The following is a 15,864-nucleotide window of genomic DNA, read 5'->3' as shown; positions in this document are numbered from 1 at the left end:
AGTTTTGCAGTTTCTTGGGCCAAAGTAACCGAAATGCTCAAAGTGAAGTTCCATGAGGGTGTGAAAAGGGCTGGTAGTCTCCCAGGATATTAACCTGTTAGTAACCTTGACCAACATGGTTAATAGAATGTACATGAAATGCACAGAAGTTATAATATACATTCGTCACTAGTTCTAAATATAGTTCTCTAAATCTTACAGCAGTAATCACTAGTGCAACTGCTCATATTTGAGGTCAGAGAAATCAGGAAACATAGATACGTGATTGATAGATAGCCACAAAGTAGAGATACGAGCTGGGCATGGTGGCTCATGCCTGTAATCCCAACATTTTGGGAGGCCGAGAAGGCAGATCAATTGAGGCCAGGAGTTCAAGACCAGCCTGGCCAACATGACAAAACCCCATTTCTACTAAAACTATTAATGCAAAAAAAATTTAGCCTGGCATGGTGGCACATGCCTGTAATCCCAGCTCAGATAGCTGAGACACAAGAATCACTGGAACCCAGGAGGCGGAGGTTGAGTGAGCCGAGATTGTGACTCAGCACTCCAGCCTGGGTGACAGAGAAAGACTGTCTCAAAAGCAAAACAAAACAGAAAACAAAGTAGAGATCCAGGATTGGAATCAGAGCTGTGCTGAAATCCCTCCTCTTCCGTTATGTGGGCATGATGGTGTGCCTATGTAAAAAATAAAGGAGATGGCCGGGTGCACTGCTCATGCCTGTAATCCCAGCACTTTGGAGAGTCCGAGGCAGGCAGATGATGAGGTCGGGAGTTTGAGACCAGCCTGGCCAACATAGTGAAACCCTGTCTCTACTAAAAATACAAAAAATTAGCCAGGTGTGGTGGCAGGCGCCTGTAATCCCAGCTACTTGGGAGGCTGAGGCAGGAGAATCGCTTCAACCCAGGAGGTGGAGGTTGCAGTGAGCTGAGATCGAGCCATTGCACTCCAGCCTGGGCGACAGAGTGAGACCCCATCTCAAAAAATAAATAAAATAAAATAAAAGATAATAATTATAAAGTAGATAACATAGTAACTGGCACAGAAAGTCTTAAATATAGTTCTCTTCCTTATATGTATGTTAGCTTTTAGATGTACCTAATTTTTCAAACCACCCAAGCATCATCATTCCTATTATGAAAAGGCTCATGTTCTTGTTGCTGTAAATATTTGGTCATTCACTTATTCATTTACTCAGCAAACATTTATTGACCAACCACTATGTGCCAGGCATCGTACTGGGTTCAGGGACCATAGGGATAAAGAAAACACGATTCCCACCCTCCAAGATCTGGCCTGGAATTTGACCTCTCTTTTCTTATTTCAGTCGTCTTAAACTCTGCACTTTGTTCTGTGTTAAAGAATAACTATGTCACACACTGAGGGCTTGAGTGAGAAGGAGTGATCCAGAGAGTCATGAGAAGAGTCCTTGGGCATCAGAAGGGCTCCCCATATACTGGGAGAGAACCTCTGTAGTCCACCTTGCTACAAAGGTGTCAAATTTCAGGTTGAAATAAAAGGGAGCATTCTAAATAGTCTTCAAAATGGAAAAAGGTTGCTCTGTGTGTAGAGAGCTCTATCTCCAGGGAGCCTTGTGTCTTGTTCAGCATTATCGCTTAAGCACCAGAACCTAGAACAGTTCCTGCCATATAATAGGCACACAATAAATATTTGTGTAATAGATTAACAAATTATATAAGTTCACTTCAGTATAAAGCCATATATATGTGCCCAACATCCAGCATATCATCCTGCAGGTCAGGGCGTGTCCCTATACATTCCTCAGGCCACCATCAATGCCACCGTCAAAGAAGACATCCTGCTCTCAGTTGAGTACTCCTGTCATGGAGTGCCCACCATCGAATGGACATATTCATCCAACTGGGGAACGCAGAAGATCGTGGAGTGGAAACCAGGGACTGAGGCCAACATCTCCCAAAGCCACAAGGGCAGAGTCTGCACCTTTGACAACGGCTCCATCCAGCTCTTCAGTGTGGGAGTGAGGGATTCCGGCTACTATGTCATCACCGTGACGGAGCGCCTGGGGAGCAGCCAGTTTGGCACCATCGTGCTACACGTCTCTGGTAAGACATCCCAGGGCCCTGGGCACCCCTCTGAACTGTGAATGTGTGGGAGGCCAATTTCACGATATTAAAAGAAATGTTGTCCTCCCCCTCCCCTCACCCTCACTCCATAGAGATCCTCTATGAAGACCTGCACTTTGTCGCTGTCATCCTTGCTTTTCTCGCTGCTGTGGCTGCAGTATTAATCAGCCTCATGTGGGTTTGTAATAAGTGTGCGTATAAATTTCAGAGGAAGAGAAGACACAAACTCAAAGGTAACCCCCTGGGCCTTGTGATAATCCATGAGTGGTTTTGAGGCCAGAGGTGGCATGTGTTATCTTGTTCTCACCAAGAAAGCACTATGTGGCTTGATTTCCAACTCATTGACTTGTCTTTGCTTTACAGAAAGCACAACTGAGGAGATTGAGCTGGAAGATGTTGAGTGTTAGCCAAGGTTGGGCCTGACTGCATTCCTACCTCAAGAGGAAACCATTCTCCAACAAAAAGAGCAAGCACAGCTATTATACCCATTGTGTGTGGTCCTGTTGCAGCCCGCTCCTAACAGGACAGTGGGAGATTAACAACATTGACTGCATGGAGTTGAGGACTGTGGATGGGATAAAACTAGTATTAGGACTCGCGCTAAGTTCAAGGAGAAGAGTGATTGAGGCTTTGAATCAGGAGCTTCACGTGGCTGCAGCATCAGGGCCGTGCTGACACATAACCAATGGGTGAGTGCAGGCATTGGCTGCTTGCTCACGACACTCGCTCTGGCGTGCAGGATGGCCTGTTGTCAGAGTCCCTGTATCAGAGCCAGAGGATTTCCAGATGGATGTGCAGCCAGCATTAGAACATGCTTTCTGTGCTCCTGTCTGCTCTGCAACTGCTGTGCCAACCAGCCCCCCATCTGGTATCCCACAAGCAAGCACTGCTGTGGGAGCTATTGTGAGAAAACCTGAGGCTTTTAGACAATCTGCTGCCTCAGAGCAGAGGTGGAAAGAGACTGGGGGTGGGGGTTGGTGCTGTTGTGCTGCAGTGAGTTGCTCATTGGTGAGGCCCTGTGGCTGGGAGTTTTATGGGAGAGGAGCTCAATGGACTCCTGAGAGGCCAGCTTTGGATACAAGGAATAGAGAAAATTATCTTTCTCTTCCTCCCTCATTCCAACGTTAATTGGATTTTCCCTCCCATGGCTCAAACTTAGGCCATTGTAAGTAAAACAACAGCTCATCTCCATTATGGGCAGCACCTGGCCTCCTGACGTGCTGGATGCCACCTGTGTAAAAGCTGAGCTTGCATAGTGGGTGATGCAGCTGGAAAATCAGTCATCTCGGGCTTTGCATCTGTCCCCCTCAGTCACTAACACTTCATGTCTCAAGTCAGGCCCTTGCCCTCTCCTACCTGGGCTGAGGAACGCTTGGCCCTTGCCTACCTCACAGTCAGGGTATCAAGAGAAGCCCATAGTATGCAGAGAGTTCTCTGAGCAACTTACGAAATGCATGAGGCTTCTTCAAGGATCTGGAAAGCTATACTGGAAAATGCTATTCTGAGTATTAGAAATTGATAAAATCTTCTGAGGTCTTGGGGCTCCAGGTGAGATTGGGGACTGGACCACAGCTGGCCTTGGCCATTATTCCCTCAGGTTGTTGGTCACCATGTTCACCTGTAAGTTTCTCCATCCCAACTTCCATTTGACAAGCTCTAAAAGCAGGCATGGATTTATTTTCCATTCTCTTATCTCTCCAATATTCATAGCTACAGACCAAAGGTACCATCCGATGATGATGTGTTCCTAGTCCTCAGCTGCAAATTCACCCATGCAAAGGTTAAGAAGTCTTAGAACATTCCTTTCTCTTCTCCCTCCTTTCAGGCCTCCAATGTCCATATCTTCTCTATTTCCTATGTGGCAGAGGAGTTGCTTGGATAAGTTACAGCCCTTTCCCTCAATATTGAATCCAGAGTTTTGGGAAGGGATCTCTCAGAATATTCAGACAGGAACTCTCAGTATCCAGAGCAGGACTCCCAAGGCACTGCTTGATTCAAAAGGCGACAGCAGTTGGTCTACACAACGGATGTGTAGCTCTAGCACCTGACAGGTAGAAGATACCCTCAAGGCGCCTCCTGTAGACACACGGGTAAACTCACACACTATGCCCTATCCCCACGCAGCAGTCGGAGGAACCAGGCCCTGGGCCAGGACAGTTTCCAGTGCTGTGAAGAAACGAGGTGAGCAGTATCCAAGGGGCTCAAGGATAATCTGCTGATTTCTTTCTCGTCTTTCACACAGAAGTCACCAGCAGGAAAGCAGTGGGAGTTGGGTAGCTGCTAGGGCCAGCATGTCCTCTTCCACGCTACCTGCCCTTCAGAACTCTGCTCTTCCGCTTGTCCCGAAGTCAGGGCTGGCAATCTTCATAATCAAAGGGGAGTTGGAAAAGAACACCCACTAAGAGGCCTCCATGGCAGATGTCAATTAAATTGCCCCCCCCCCAAAATCTCATGACAGTTTATTCACATCAGTAGTGTGGGAAGTTACAATGTTTTTTTTAAAAAAAGCTTCTTTCCTTGGCTTTCCATTTCTTTGAAAAAAGGGTTACTTTTGAATTTTTAAAGCTCTGCCATCCTGAACATTCCTGTGGAAAGGTTTAAAATGCAGAGCCTGAGGTTTTTATTTTTCAGAAAAATAAAAATCATAGAGATTAGCTAGTGTAAATGTTAAGCTATAAATTATGTTTCAAACTGTGAAAAAAAAAGTTTTAAAGAATGAATGAAATAAAACCTGAAAATAAAGCCCTGGTCCTTTGTGTGTGTGTCTGCTCCTGCCAAGAAATCAGAGGCTCTGGGTGCTGTGTCCTGTCAGGTTGAGCATAAACAAAACCCTTAATCGCAGTCAGGTCTGGCACATATTTTAAGTGACAATGCAACTAATTACACTGGTTCTAACAGTAAACATTATTTAGCAATTCAGAAAAACTACACCTTATCAGCACCACCATTCTCCCCCAATTGTAGCCAGAGGACCAATTTGAAATTTATGCTTTCAGAATATTAACTGTAATTCAATAGCATTCTTCCTGCTTCTGGAATGGGCCAAAAGTAGGACGTGACAATTGTACCACTTGTTCAGCAGTGGATAAGATACCCTACAGAACACACATGCTTTGTCAACAGAATGTCCTTTCAGAGGTTATGATCTTAGAACCCCAAAAGGTATATACTGTACTTTCTCATTTCATGGTGTTCCGTGTATGCAAGGAGAGCTCATGTCCTCTGAAGGCCACATAAGATGGTAAATACCTGAGAGCATTTCGTGCTTACTCTGATTTGAAGCAATACCTCACAAAGGTGAGAAGCTAAGGCAGTGACAGGTTATCAGGATATCTTGCCCCAGGCAAGAATGCAGAGACAAACCCTACAATTCTGAAGAGCTGGGTAAGTGTAACAAGGGATTGAGAAGAGATGGCAGAATAGAATGCTGGAGATGTAACCAGGACCAAGGAGCCAAATATGATAGGGTGAATCCCCAGGGACGTGATTCACGTGCTGCCTCCTTGACAACACTGGGGAAGATACTGGGGGAAGTGGAAACCATCTCACCGGCATCAGCTTTTACATATCCAGCGTAGGTTTCTTCTGCCCAGTTTCCAGGGAAGCATCAGACACATCCATAGTTTACTAAAAGCAGAGCAAATCCTTGTGATCACTGTTAGCACATCTATCCCCAACTCAATACCCACTAATGGTGTGAGTTGCCAGAGCTTGCATCTCTCTGCACCCCTGAATCCACCCGACCTGGCTGTCAGCTTTTCCAATTCTTGAGAACATTTCCACCACCCTTTAAAAATTAAGTGGGTATTTTTGGTTTGGCTTAATTACAGAGGTGATAAATCCTTCTTTAAAATTCAGATAGCACTAAAGTCTATATATATTAAAGTATCTTTGGCTAGAGTTAATTAACAAAAACTAAATAAAGTAAAAGATCTCTCTCCTTCCCTCAATCCAGAGGAAACAATAGTCGAATTTGGTGTGTATCCTTCTAGACTTGCTTATGCATATATGAACATATCTGTGTATATATATGCCAAATATACATATTTATCCTATTTTCTTTCTAGTCAAATGGGATTCTATCATATATATTACCCTACAACTCACCAGTCTTTCCTTAATGTGTCGGGAATTATTTCATGTCTACCTATTCCAAAACTTCATTCTTCTTGCCTGCACAATGCAGTCTATAGTATGAACACACTATTTTTTTTTTTTTTTTACAGAATTTTGCTCTTGTCACTCAGGCTGGAGTGCAGTGGTGCCATCTCAGCTCACTGCAACCTCCGCCTCCCAGGTTCAAGCGATTCTCCTACCTCAGCCTCCCAAGTAGCTGGGATTACAGGTGTGCACCACCATGCCTGGCTAATTTTTGTATTTTAGTAAAGACAGAGTTTCACCATGTTGGTCAGGCCAGTCTCGAACTCCTGACCTCAGGTAATCGGCCTACCTCAGCCTCCCAAAGTGCTGGGATTACGGGCATGAGCCACTGCGCCGGCTGGGTTTTTTTTTTTTTTAATACACTGTAATTGTTTGTTCACTGAAAAATTACTTTTTATTTCAAATGATATATATAAAAATCATCTTAGGCAAACTTTCTATGTATCAGGCTAGTTCCTTCAACCAAGATGGTTTCCTCCTGTTAAGTAATGCATTCAACTCTACCTCCTGTGAATCTCTTAGTCTTTTAGGGAATTCCATGTTCCACGATTTTGGTGGGTTTTACATAAAATTTATTGGAGATTGAGTATTGGTGGAAGAAAGCGTATTGATAATGTAAAATAAATCTGAAGTTTTAGTGTTAGATTTGGTTTTATAAAGTACACATTATCAAACCAAACTGGGGTCTGCTCATCTGGCACAGCAAAGCCAAGCACTGACGTTGGGACTGCAGCAAGAGGAAGTGAGGCATTTATTATAGGGCACCAAGCAAGAACTCCAACTCTTCAGTGGCTTATAGGTAAAGGTTTTAAAGGTGGGGAGGCAAGGCTGGGTACAATGGTTCACACCTGTAATCCTAGCACTTTGGGAGGCCAAGGTGAGAGTATCCCTTGAGCTGGTTTGAGACCAGTCTGGCCAACATAGTGAGACCCTGACTCTATAAAACATTTTTAAAAATTAGACAGATGTGTTGGTGTATACTTGTAGTCCCAGCTACTCAAGAGGCTGAGGCAGGAGGATTACTTGAACCCAGGAGGTTGAGGATGCAATGAGCAGCTGATTGCACTACTGCACTCTAGCTTGGGTAACAGAGCAAGACCCTGTCTCAAAAAACAAAAACAAGAAAACCCCAAAAAACCCACAAAGGTGGAGAGGCAGAGGTTACAGGCAAAGTCATAAATCAATACACGGAGGCTATATATTGGTTTGATGTAAAAGGTGGGACATCTTGAAGCAGGGGCCAACAGGTCATAGGTGGATTCAAAGATTTTCTGATTTGCAATTGGCTAAGGAGAAGCTTTGTCTAAAATTTGGGTCAACAGAAAAGAATGTTAGCTCCAGCTCACAGGCATGACCTCCTCCAGGCCCCTCGGGAAAAAATTCAGAACAAAGAACGGCAGTCCAAGTTGTCCTTGCTTATCTGAGGTCTACATGCCAGCAAATCCACTTGGTGGGGATCTGAGATTCTGAAAACAACTCAGGGACATATTTTAAGATGTTATCTTTAGTTTCTATAGGGAACCAAGCATCTGGACTCTTAACTTCCTTGGCAATTGTTTTAAACTACAATTACCTTCTTGCTTATCAAGTTGCTTATTTACGTCTCAGGACTACCCTGGAAATTCCCTCAAAGGAATTCAAGATTTTCCTTTATTTTCAGGCTCAGGGCGCCCACAGGCCTTTAAGAAGGGGTCCCTGCTCCATCTCACACACATAGGTAGGTTAAATTCCTTTGATGTTACAGGCTAGTGCTTGCCCAGGTAGTTCTGTCTGTAAAAATATTTTTCCCTTGGGTACCTCATGTTCTGAATGGATTTTTTTCCAACTAAACAAAGCGAACTTACTAAATAATCTAGTTGCCCCTGTTTTTATTCATCAGCAATACCTAAGGAGGCCAGGCATGGTGGCTCATACCTGTAATCCCAGCATTTAAGGGCCACTTACAATTCCTGATCAACATGAGATAATCGGGTTATCCCTTTGATTTGATGGTGTTCCAGCAAAGAAATCTGATGAAAAACACTCAATATCTTCACCATATATAAAACATCATACAAATATGAATACGGGACATTCTGAAATGCTTTCTCCTAATAAATACAGCTGGTGTCTCAACCATTTTTTCTAATTGGCTTGACTCTTAGAAGCACACTTGCTTAATGCTTTATATTTATGTAGTACTTTAGAATTTAACATTTATTACCAACTTTACTGAAACTTCTCAATCACCACTGAGGTTAGTAGAGGAGGCACCTCTATCTTCATTTATATATAAGGAAACAAGTTCACAGAGAAACCTTGCCAAGTTCATACAGCAAGCCAGTAGTAGAGCCAAGATTCAAACACAGCTCCTTGCCAACCTGTTAATACTTGTTGAGGGGCTAATTGGTTTTCTTCAAACTGTCTCCCAAGTTTCCATAGCACATCCTTCAAACTCCAGGAAATTCAGGTTAAAACATTAAACTAGAAAATGTAAATAAATACAAGGCATAAGAATTGCTACCACAGCAACTAAGCTACCATTTTCCCACACATTTGCTTTAGTTTCTACAATTCTTTAGGTCGGTACTGGCTACTCACTACAGCGACGTACCAAACAGGGAAAGTAAGACATGAAGAACGTAAAGTCTTCAGTTATCCCACTCTACTCAGGTGGGGTTTAAAAGAACAGACGGTAGTATCTGCACATGTATTCTCAGCCATTCTATTCAAGGTGTGGTCCTGGTCCATGATTTGTTACTGATTCATGACAAGCAGAGAAATAAAAAATAAAGCATTCAGAAATGTTTATACTTGGGGGGGCTGGGCACTGTGGCTCATGCCTGTAATCCTAGCACTTTGGGAGGCCGAGGTGGGTGGATCAATTGAGGCCAGGAGTTCAAGACCAGCCTGGCCAAGATGGCAAAACCCTGTCTCTATCAAAATTACAAAAATTAGACGGTCGTGGTGGCACACACCTGTAATCCCAGTTACTCGGGAGGCTGAGGCATGAGAATCATTTGAACCCAGGAGGCAGAGGTTGCATTGAGCCAAAACAGTGCTGCTGCACTCCAGCCTGGGGAACAGAGTGAGACTCTGTCTATAAATTCTAGTATTTGATGCAATTTAATCAAGTTATCATCAAATAAATGGGGCTTTTATTTTGTATCTTTTCAAAATTTCATTTTAGGAATTCATTTTTATTAGTTTACCAAAGTATCAATCTGCAATGGTAGAAGTTTATATAAATAAAAACTGGTCATTCAGCAAAAGTCTCAGACTCACTCTTCTAGCCTGAGCCTTCAAAATCACATAAAAGACTCCTTATGTGAGTGGAATTGTACAGATTAGCCTATTGACCAAGGCAAATTTTGTGGGCAACAATAATTTTTGAAGCACTCAAGATTTTTAAATAACTGCAAATTCATACCAATTATTTTAATTTCCATGGATAGAAAGATGCAAGATCTTGATCAGAAGGGGAAAAAAGCACAAAGTTGTTCTATCATGGCCCACAAGCTCCATTTTTCTTTAATGAAAACACGGTGGAGAAATACAAACGACTTTTATTACTGCACAGTCATCTTACAAATTGTTAAAGCAGGATGTCTGTTTTAAAAATTGAAAGCCTTACTTATAAGGAGAGCTTGCCTATATGATACTACTTTCAGTGGTACCAAAAGGCTTATAAGCCTAAATCTATCCTCATATTAATGGGCACACTTTAGGCACTATTTCCAAGAAGTGCAAACCTGTTCCTTGGAAAAGATAATCCACTAATCCATTAGTTTTTTCCCTCTGAAAAAGCAGAGAGCTGATGGAAAGGCCTTAGTTGGAGAAAGCAATCCAGGGCTGCTGGGTGGAGGCTGGAGAATCCCAGGTGGAAGGCTGGGCATGAGCCATACACTAGGTGTCTCAACTGGTGAGGTCAATTAAGTGGGAGAACAGACCAAAAAAACTTGAGGATGCCCTAAAGAGATAATCTGCCTCCTATTGCCTTCAGCTGTCCTTTCTGAGGATGTTCTTAAATTACCTATGTAGGTTAGACCCAGGAAAGCTTAAAGGAGACAACTGGAGGAAGAGGTTATCAATAATTTAGAGTAGGCTGGGCATGGTGGCTCACGCCTGTAATCCTAGCACTTTGGGAGGCAGAGGCAGGTAGATCACTTGAGCCGAGTTCGAAACCAGCCTGGGCAACATGGAAAAACCCTGTCTTTATAAAAAATACAAAAATTAGCCAGGCATGGTAGTGCATGCCTGTGGTCCCGGCTACTCGGAAGGCTGAGACAGAAGGATCACCTAAGCCTGGGAGGTCAAGACTGCAGTGAACCACGATCACACCACTGCACTCCAGACTGGGCTACAGAGTGAGATACCATCTCAAAAAAAAAAAAAAAAAAAGTTTAGAAAGTATTTGGGGGGAAAAAAGGTATTTGGAGATTTTTTTAAACCACACACTTTATTTGATGTCAACATCAAAGAAGGAATATTTTAAAAAGCAAATAGAAACCCTTAAGTTAGTAATATTTTAAACTGCATGAAAAACATATTATTTTACATCTTGTCATACTGTATATACAACTGTACATAAACTTCTGCATTTCAAAGCACTTGTCATTTATAAAGTGAAAAGTTTCAAAGTGCTAAATAAACACTTCCTAATTATTATTTTTAAAAACAGCACTCTTTTGGAAGTTATCTCTTCTTTGTGCTTATAGTTGATCTGCAAACATTTCAAGTCAAAGTTTCTGGAAACTTCTTTAGGAAACATCTGGAAAAAATCATAGTAGACAAGGGCTAAGTGCAGACATAAGCAGCTCCATTTTATAAACAAAATTTCGACCTTCCATTTTATTCCACTGAACTTCTTTGAATGGCCCACGAAGATGGCTCCATTTGTTATCTTGTAAAACATCACTTTTTGGAAGGTCTTTACATTGGTTACGAGGAAACTGAACCAAAATCTTGCTGCCACTTTCAGGTCCGTTACGAACTGCGGAGAAAAACCAAAATATCAATACACTCTAGTTTACCAAACTAGAAATAACAAGGATAAATCCCACAACTTCATTCTACTGTGAATACAAAAACTTTGTCTATCAACTTAAATATTCTTGTTAAAAAGTGCTTTTTCAGTTTCAACATGCAAGAAAAAAAATTCTAACTTCTATATGAGGATGGTATAAATATTCATGAATTATTATTTGTACCACAAAGATTAAGCAAGGTGAGTTTTGACCTAGGAATGTCAAATGTCCTCTATAATTTCAGGAAATCATCTTTTTGTTTGTTTGTTTCCACATGCAGCACTGAAAAACATACAAAGCTTTTTTTGGGAGGCAGTTAAAGACAAGGTCTCTCTATGTTGCCAGGGCTGGTCTCAAACTCCTGGGCTCAAGCAATCCTCCCACCTCAGCCTCCCAAAGTGCTGGGATTACAGGCGTGAGCCACCACACCTAGTACATTCACCTATTTTTTCAATACATTCATTTGATAATGCAATCATTCAATGAATTGTTAATACATGCCTAATATGTAAAGAAACCTCAACCACTTAAAATCAGGACTGAAAGGGATGAAGGAAAGATTATTCTGAATTAAGAATTTCAGGTTTTAATGAGGTTTTAAATATTATTTGGGAAAGAAGAAAAGGGTATTTTGAAATTCCTAGCAATCAAGATCCAGCAATGACCAAGCTTGCAGATTCACAAGCTGTGATCCTGTGGGGAAATATTTCTAACTACCCACTCTTTCAAATACAGTCATGAGCTGCGTAACATTTCAGTCAACTGCTTTTGTTGTGTTACAACTGCCTATAGTATTCAGTACAGTAACATGCTGTACAGGTTTGTAGCCTAGGAGCAACAGGCTATGCCATGAAGCCTAGATGTGCATGTAGTAGGCTGTACCATCTAGGGCTGTGTAAGTGCACTCTATTATCATACGATGAAATCCTCTAACAACACATTTCTCAGAACCTGTCCCTGTCGTTATGCAACACATGACTGTATTTTTAAAGTAGTCAGAGCAGATATCAGAAACAAAGATCACACTAAACCCATAAGCGCTTCAAGTGTAAATTCAAGCTATGTAATACTCATGCAAGTGCCTATTAAAGTGCCTACTCGTAGAAGGTGCTTAATAAAATACTTCTCCTCGGCCGGGTGCGGTGGCTCATTCCTGTAATCCCAGGGCTTTGGGAGGCCAAGGCAGGTGGATCATCTGAGGTTAGGAGTTTGAGACCAGCCTGGCCAACATGGCAAAACCCCGTCTCTACTAAAAATACAAAAATTAGTTGGGTATGACGATGGGCACCTGTAGTCCCAGCTACTCGGGAGGCTGAGGCAGGAGAATCGCTTGAAACTGGGAGGCAGAGGTTGCAGTGAGCTGAGATCACGCCACTGCACTCCAGCCTGAGCGAAAGAGCGAGACTCCATCTCAAAAATAAATAAATAAATAAAACAAAACACTTTATTTAAGATTATTTTTTATTTATTTTAAAATATTTTAAAAAATGTTACTATTTTTTTAATGTGAAAAAAGTAGTACCTTGCATTAGATATTCCTCTCTGTTCCATCCCTTTACTATTTTTAGGATCAGATATTTTTCTTCCCGTGTTTACAGCAGTATATTTTTTTTAAAGTTTTTATCCATTAAACTTTGGGACTGCAGGAGTAACAATGCTGATGATACTCTTCAGACTATCTCAGGAAAATGTGCTGCCAATCTAAACATTTATTATAATTACTAGAAAGAGAAATAATAATCTCTTGCTCTGCATAATAGCTATGATCAAATAAACATTCGGTGTAAATACAACATTAACTAATTTATTGCAGAGATAAATTACTCTTACCCATATTTAATTATTAAAACTAAATGTTAAAGCCAAACTCCCAATGGTCCCTTCTCATTCAAAGCAGCAGAAAGTACCTGAAATAGCATAGTCACCACTTGGGGAGGCCACCGTGATGGCAGATGCATTACCAATGCTCTCTATAGGTCCAAGTCCCACATGATTACTGAAGCTCAGTACTTGCCAGCCCATAACCTTGGCGAGTTGCTGAACTGCATGTACCTGGTGCTGTGACATCTGTGAATGAAAAAGGACACTTGACTGACAGCAGAGATATTTGCAGTGACTTAACATCACGACCATAAAGTAAACTTTTGTTGGGGCGCTCATTGACTACTACAGCAACCCTATCTTAGGTCTGAGGAATCCTCCTGTGCGTAACTTAGGGGGAGGGAATAGGACTCCGCCTTCCACTGCCAAAGCTAAAGTTGCCTGATACTTGCTTCTCCTGCCCACTGGCAGCTTAAGCAAAGACATATGACATAAATTTGGCCAACCGAAGACTCTCATCTAGATCACTGAATATGGTGTAACATTTGCCCCTTCAAATCCACTGTCTACCTTATTTTCTGCCCTGGGAGGCTGACACACGTGGTTACATTAATACCTTCTTACATCCTCTGGCTTTGGGCTGGGTTCAGGTAATGGGAGCCAGCCGGATGGCAGGGAAGAGTGAGGTCAGGGTATTTATTCCCCTGGCACCCTCCCTGTGAGGTTGTCTAGGCTGGTTGTATCTCTTGACTGGCTGCTAGGCTTCTCAAGATGGACTGTTCTACATGACTCTCCCCCTTAGGGTTCTTGTAATCTGTCCTTCCTCTTAACTTTGGCCTAGGAATGGTGACCACTAAGTCCCTGGGGCCTGGTTACCTGGTTACTACTACTAGCAGCAGGTTACCACACTATCCCTGGTGGCTCACCTACACCCACTTCTTTGTAAATAGATCTTTAGAGCCTCCTGAGCCTGCCACCTATTTCTTGTTAAGACTCTGACTGATACAGTGGGGGCAATTTAGAATGCATTTTGTCACCAGTGCTGAAGGCAGTAGTGCTGGGACAGCATGAGTGCCATTCCTCTGGCCATGGTTCTCATACCTAGCTTTGATCCCTATCCATTTGCAAGCCTTGTTCTCTAGACCTCCCATTGATTCTGGGACCTACTCAGTAGTGTTCTAATATATTTTTGTGTGTGTGCTTAAGGTAACCAAAGCCAATTTAGATGTAATCAGCCAAGAGCTGCCATACCTAACAAATGAATTTTACTTACTTGGCCACCAAAGAAGCAAATCAGTATGTAAGATTATTGCTTCTGAGGTGGAAACTGTTACTATTATTTTTAATGTGAAAAAAAATAGTATCTTGCATTAGCATTTCAAAAACCTACCCTATATCTCACAATTCAGTATTTCACTGGGTCATTAAAAACTCCATGAAGAAATTAGGGAAAATACTGTTAGATATGAAAAGAAAGGGCTAGAAATTTGTCTGATGTCACAAAGCAAGTTTGTCATAGAGCTGGGACTAGAACACATCACCTTTTTTTTTTTTTTTTTTAAAAGAGATGGTATCTTGCTCTGTCACCCTGGGCTGAAGTACAGTGGGACCAATTATAGCTCACTGTAACCTTGAACACCCGGGCTCAGGTAACCCTCCTGCCTTGGCCTCCCTAATAGCTATGACTATAGGTACATACCAACACACCCACTCAATTTTCTATTTTTGTGGAGACAGGGGTCTTGCTATGTTGCCCAGGCTGGTATTGAACTCCCAACCTGAAGTGATACTCTCGCTTCAGCCTCCCAAAGTGCTGGGATTATAGGCACAAACCACCATACCCAGCCTCAAACCCATCACTTTCTATACTGCCCCTTGGACTTGAGATTAAACTACTTCATTTATTATGGATAATGGTCATTATAGTTTTTTATATGATCTCCCTTTCTCTAGTTTTCTTCAGTTTCTACAACAACTCTGGAGATGTTGTAAACCCTAGAGATTTTGTAAACCTTCACAAATATGACATGTGGGAAAAAAAATTTGCTAGTCTCAGAACTGGTCCTTCATCTTAACATAAACTATGTGAAAACCTAGGACAGCTTATCAGTACTTCCAGTTAACCAACAGGTTGTAAAATGTGCATTAGAAATTAAACAGAATTTAATTTCTACTGGAAAAAATTTTTTTTCTTCTTACACAATTTACTACATTTTAACTGCTTTTTAACCAATTTGTTCTCTAAGTAGCTATGCGAAGAAGGGGGCTTAAGACAAAATCTGCAACTGTTACCTGAGACAGAAGAAAATCCTGTAGCTCCTGCTCCTGATAAGACAGTGTAATTACTCTTCCATCTCTATGTACAACTCGAATCTGCTCAACTCCAATATTCAATTGCAGTTGAATGGACCTTTATAGACACACATACTAAAAATCAGAGATGTTCAAAATTATCTTATACAATTTCATAAATAATAAACCTTAACATCAAATTAGAAAATATTATTATTTTTTAGACAAAGTCTCAAAGCCTGTTGCCCAGGCTGGAGTGCAGTGGCATGATCTCAGCTCACTGCAACCTCCGCCTCCTGAGTTCAAGAGAGTCTCCTGCCTCAGCCTCCCAAGTAGCTGGGATTACAGGCACCTGCCACCATGCCTGGCTAATTTTTGTTATTTTTAGTAGAGACGGAATTTCACCATGTTGGCCAGGCTGGTCTCAAACTCCTGACCTGAAGTGATCTACCTGCCTCGGCCTCCCAAAGTGCTGGGA

The 15,864-nt window shown here is 41.9% G+C and overlaps 2 protein-coding genes across 2 annotated transcripts in view; one reads left to right on the top strand and one right to left on the bottom strand.

Moving 5' to 3' along the window:
• VSTM5 (V-set and transmembrane domain containing 5) overlaps positions 1 to 9,080 on the top strand; it is a 38,454-nt gene extending 29,374 nt beyond the window's left edge. The window contains exons 2-4 of the mRNA XM_008966410.5: positions 1,759 to 2,085; positions 2,199 to 2,339; positions 2,470 to 9,080. Of these exons, the coding sequence (XP_008964658.1) occupies positions 1,759 to 2,085; positions 2,199 to 2,339; positions 2,470 to 2,513 (512 nt within the window). The 3' untranslated portion in view covers positions 2,514 to 9,080. The remainder of the gene's footprint in view (positions 1 to 1,758; positions 2,086 to 2,198; positions 2,340 to 2,469) is intronic.
• Positions 9,081 to 9,796: 716 nt separating this feature from the next.
• The window catches only part of MED17 (mediator complex subunit 17), a 31,236-nt gene continuing 25,168 nt past the window's right edge, over positions 9,797 to 15,864 (bottom strand). The window contains exons 10-12 of the mRNA XM_003813783.5: positions 15,387 to 15,504; positions 13,181 to 13,340; positions 9,797 to 11,239 (exon numbers count right to left, since the gene is read on the bottom strand). Of these exons, the coding sequence (XP_003813831.1) occupies positions 11,028 to 11,239; positions 13,181 to 13,340; positions 15,387 to 15,504 (490 nt within the window). The 3' untranslated portion in view covers positions 9,797 to 11,027. The remainder of the gene's footprint in view (positions 11,240 to 13,180; positions 13,341 to 15,386; positions 15,505 to 15,864) is intronic.

Source organism: Pan paniscus, chromosome 9 (genome assembly GCF_029289425.2).
Source record: "Pan paniscus chromosome 9, NHGRI_mPanPan1-v2.0_pri, whole genome shotgun sequence".
In the NCBI taxonomy this organism is placed as follows: domain Eukaryota; kingdom Metazoa; phylum Chordata; class Mammalia; order Primates; family Hominidae; genus Pan; species Pan paniscus.
This window is presented reverse-complemented; position numbering and strand designations above follow the sequence as displayed.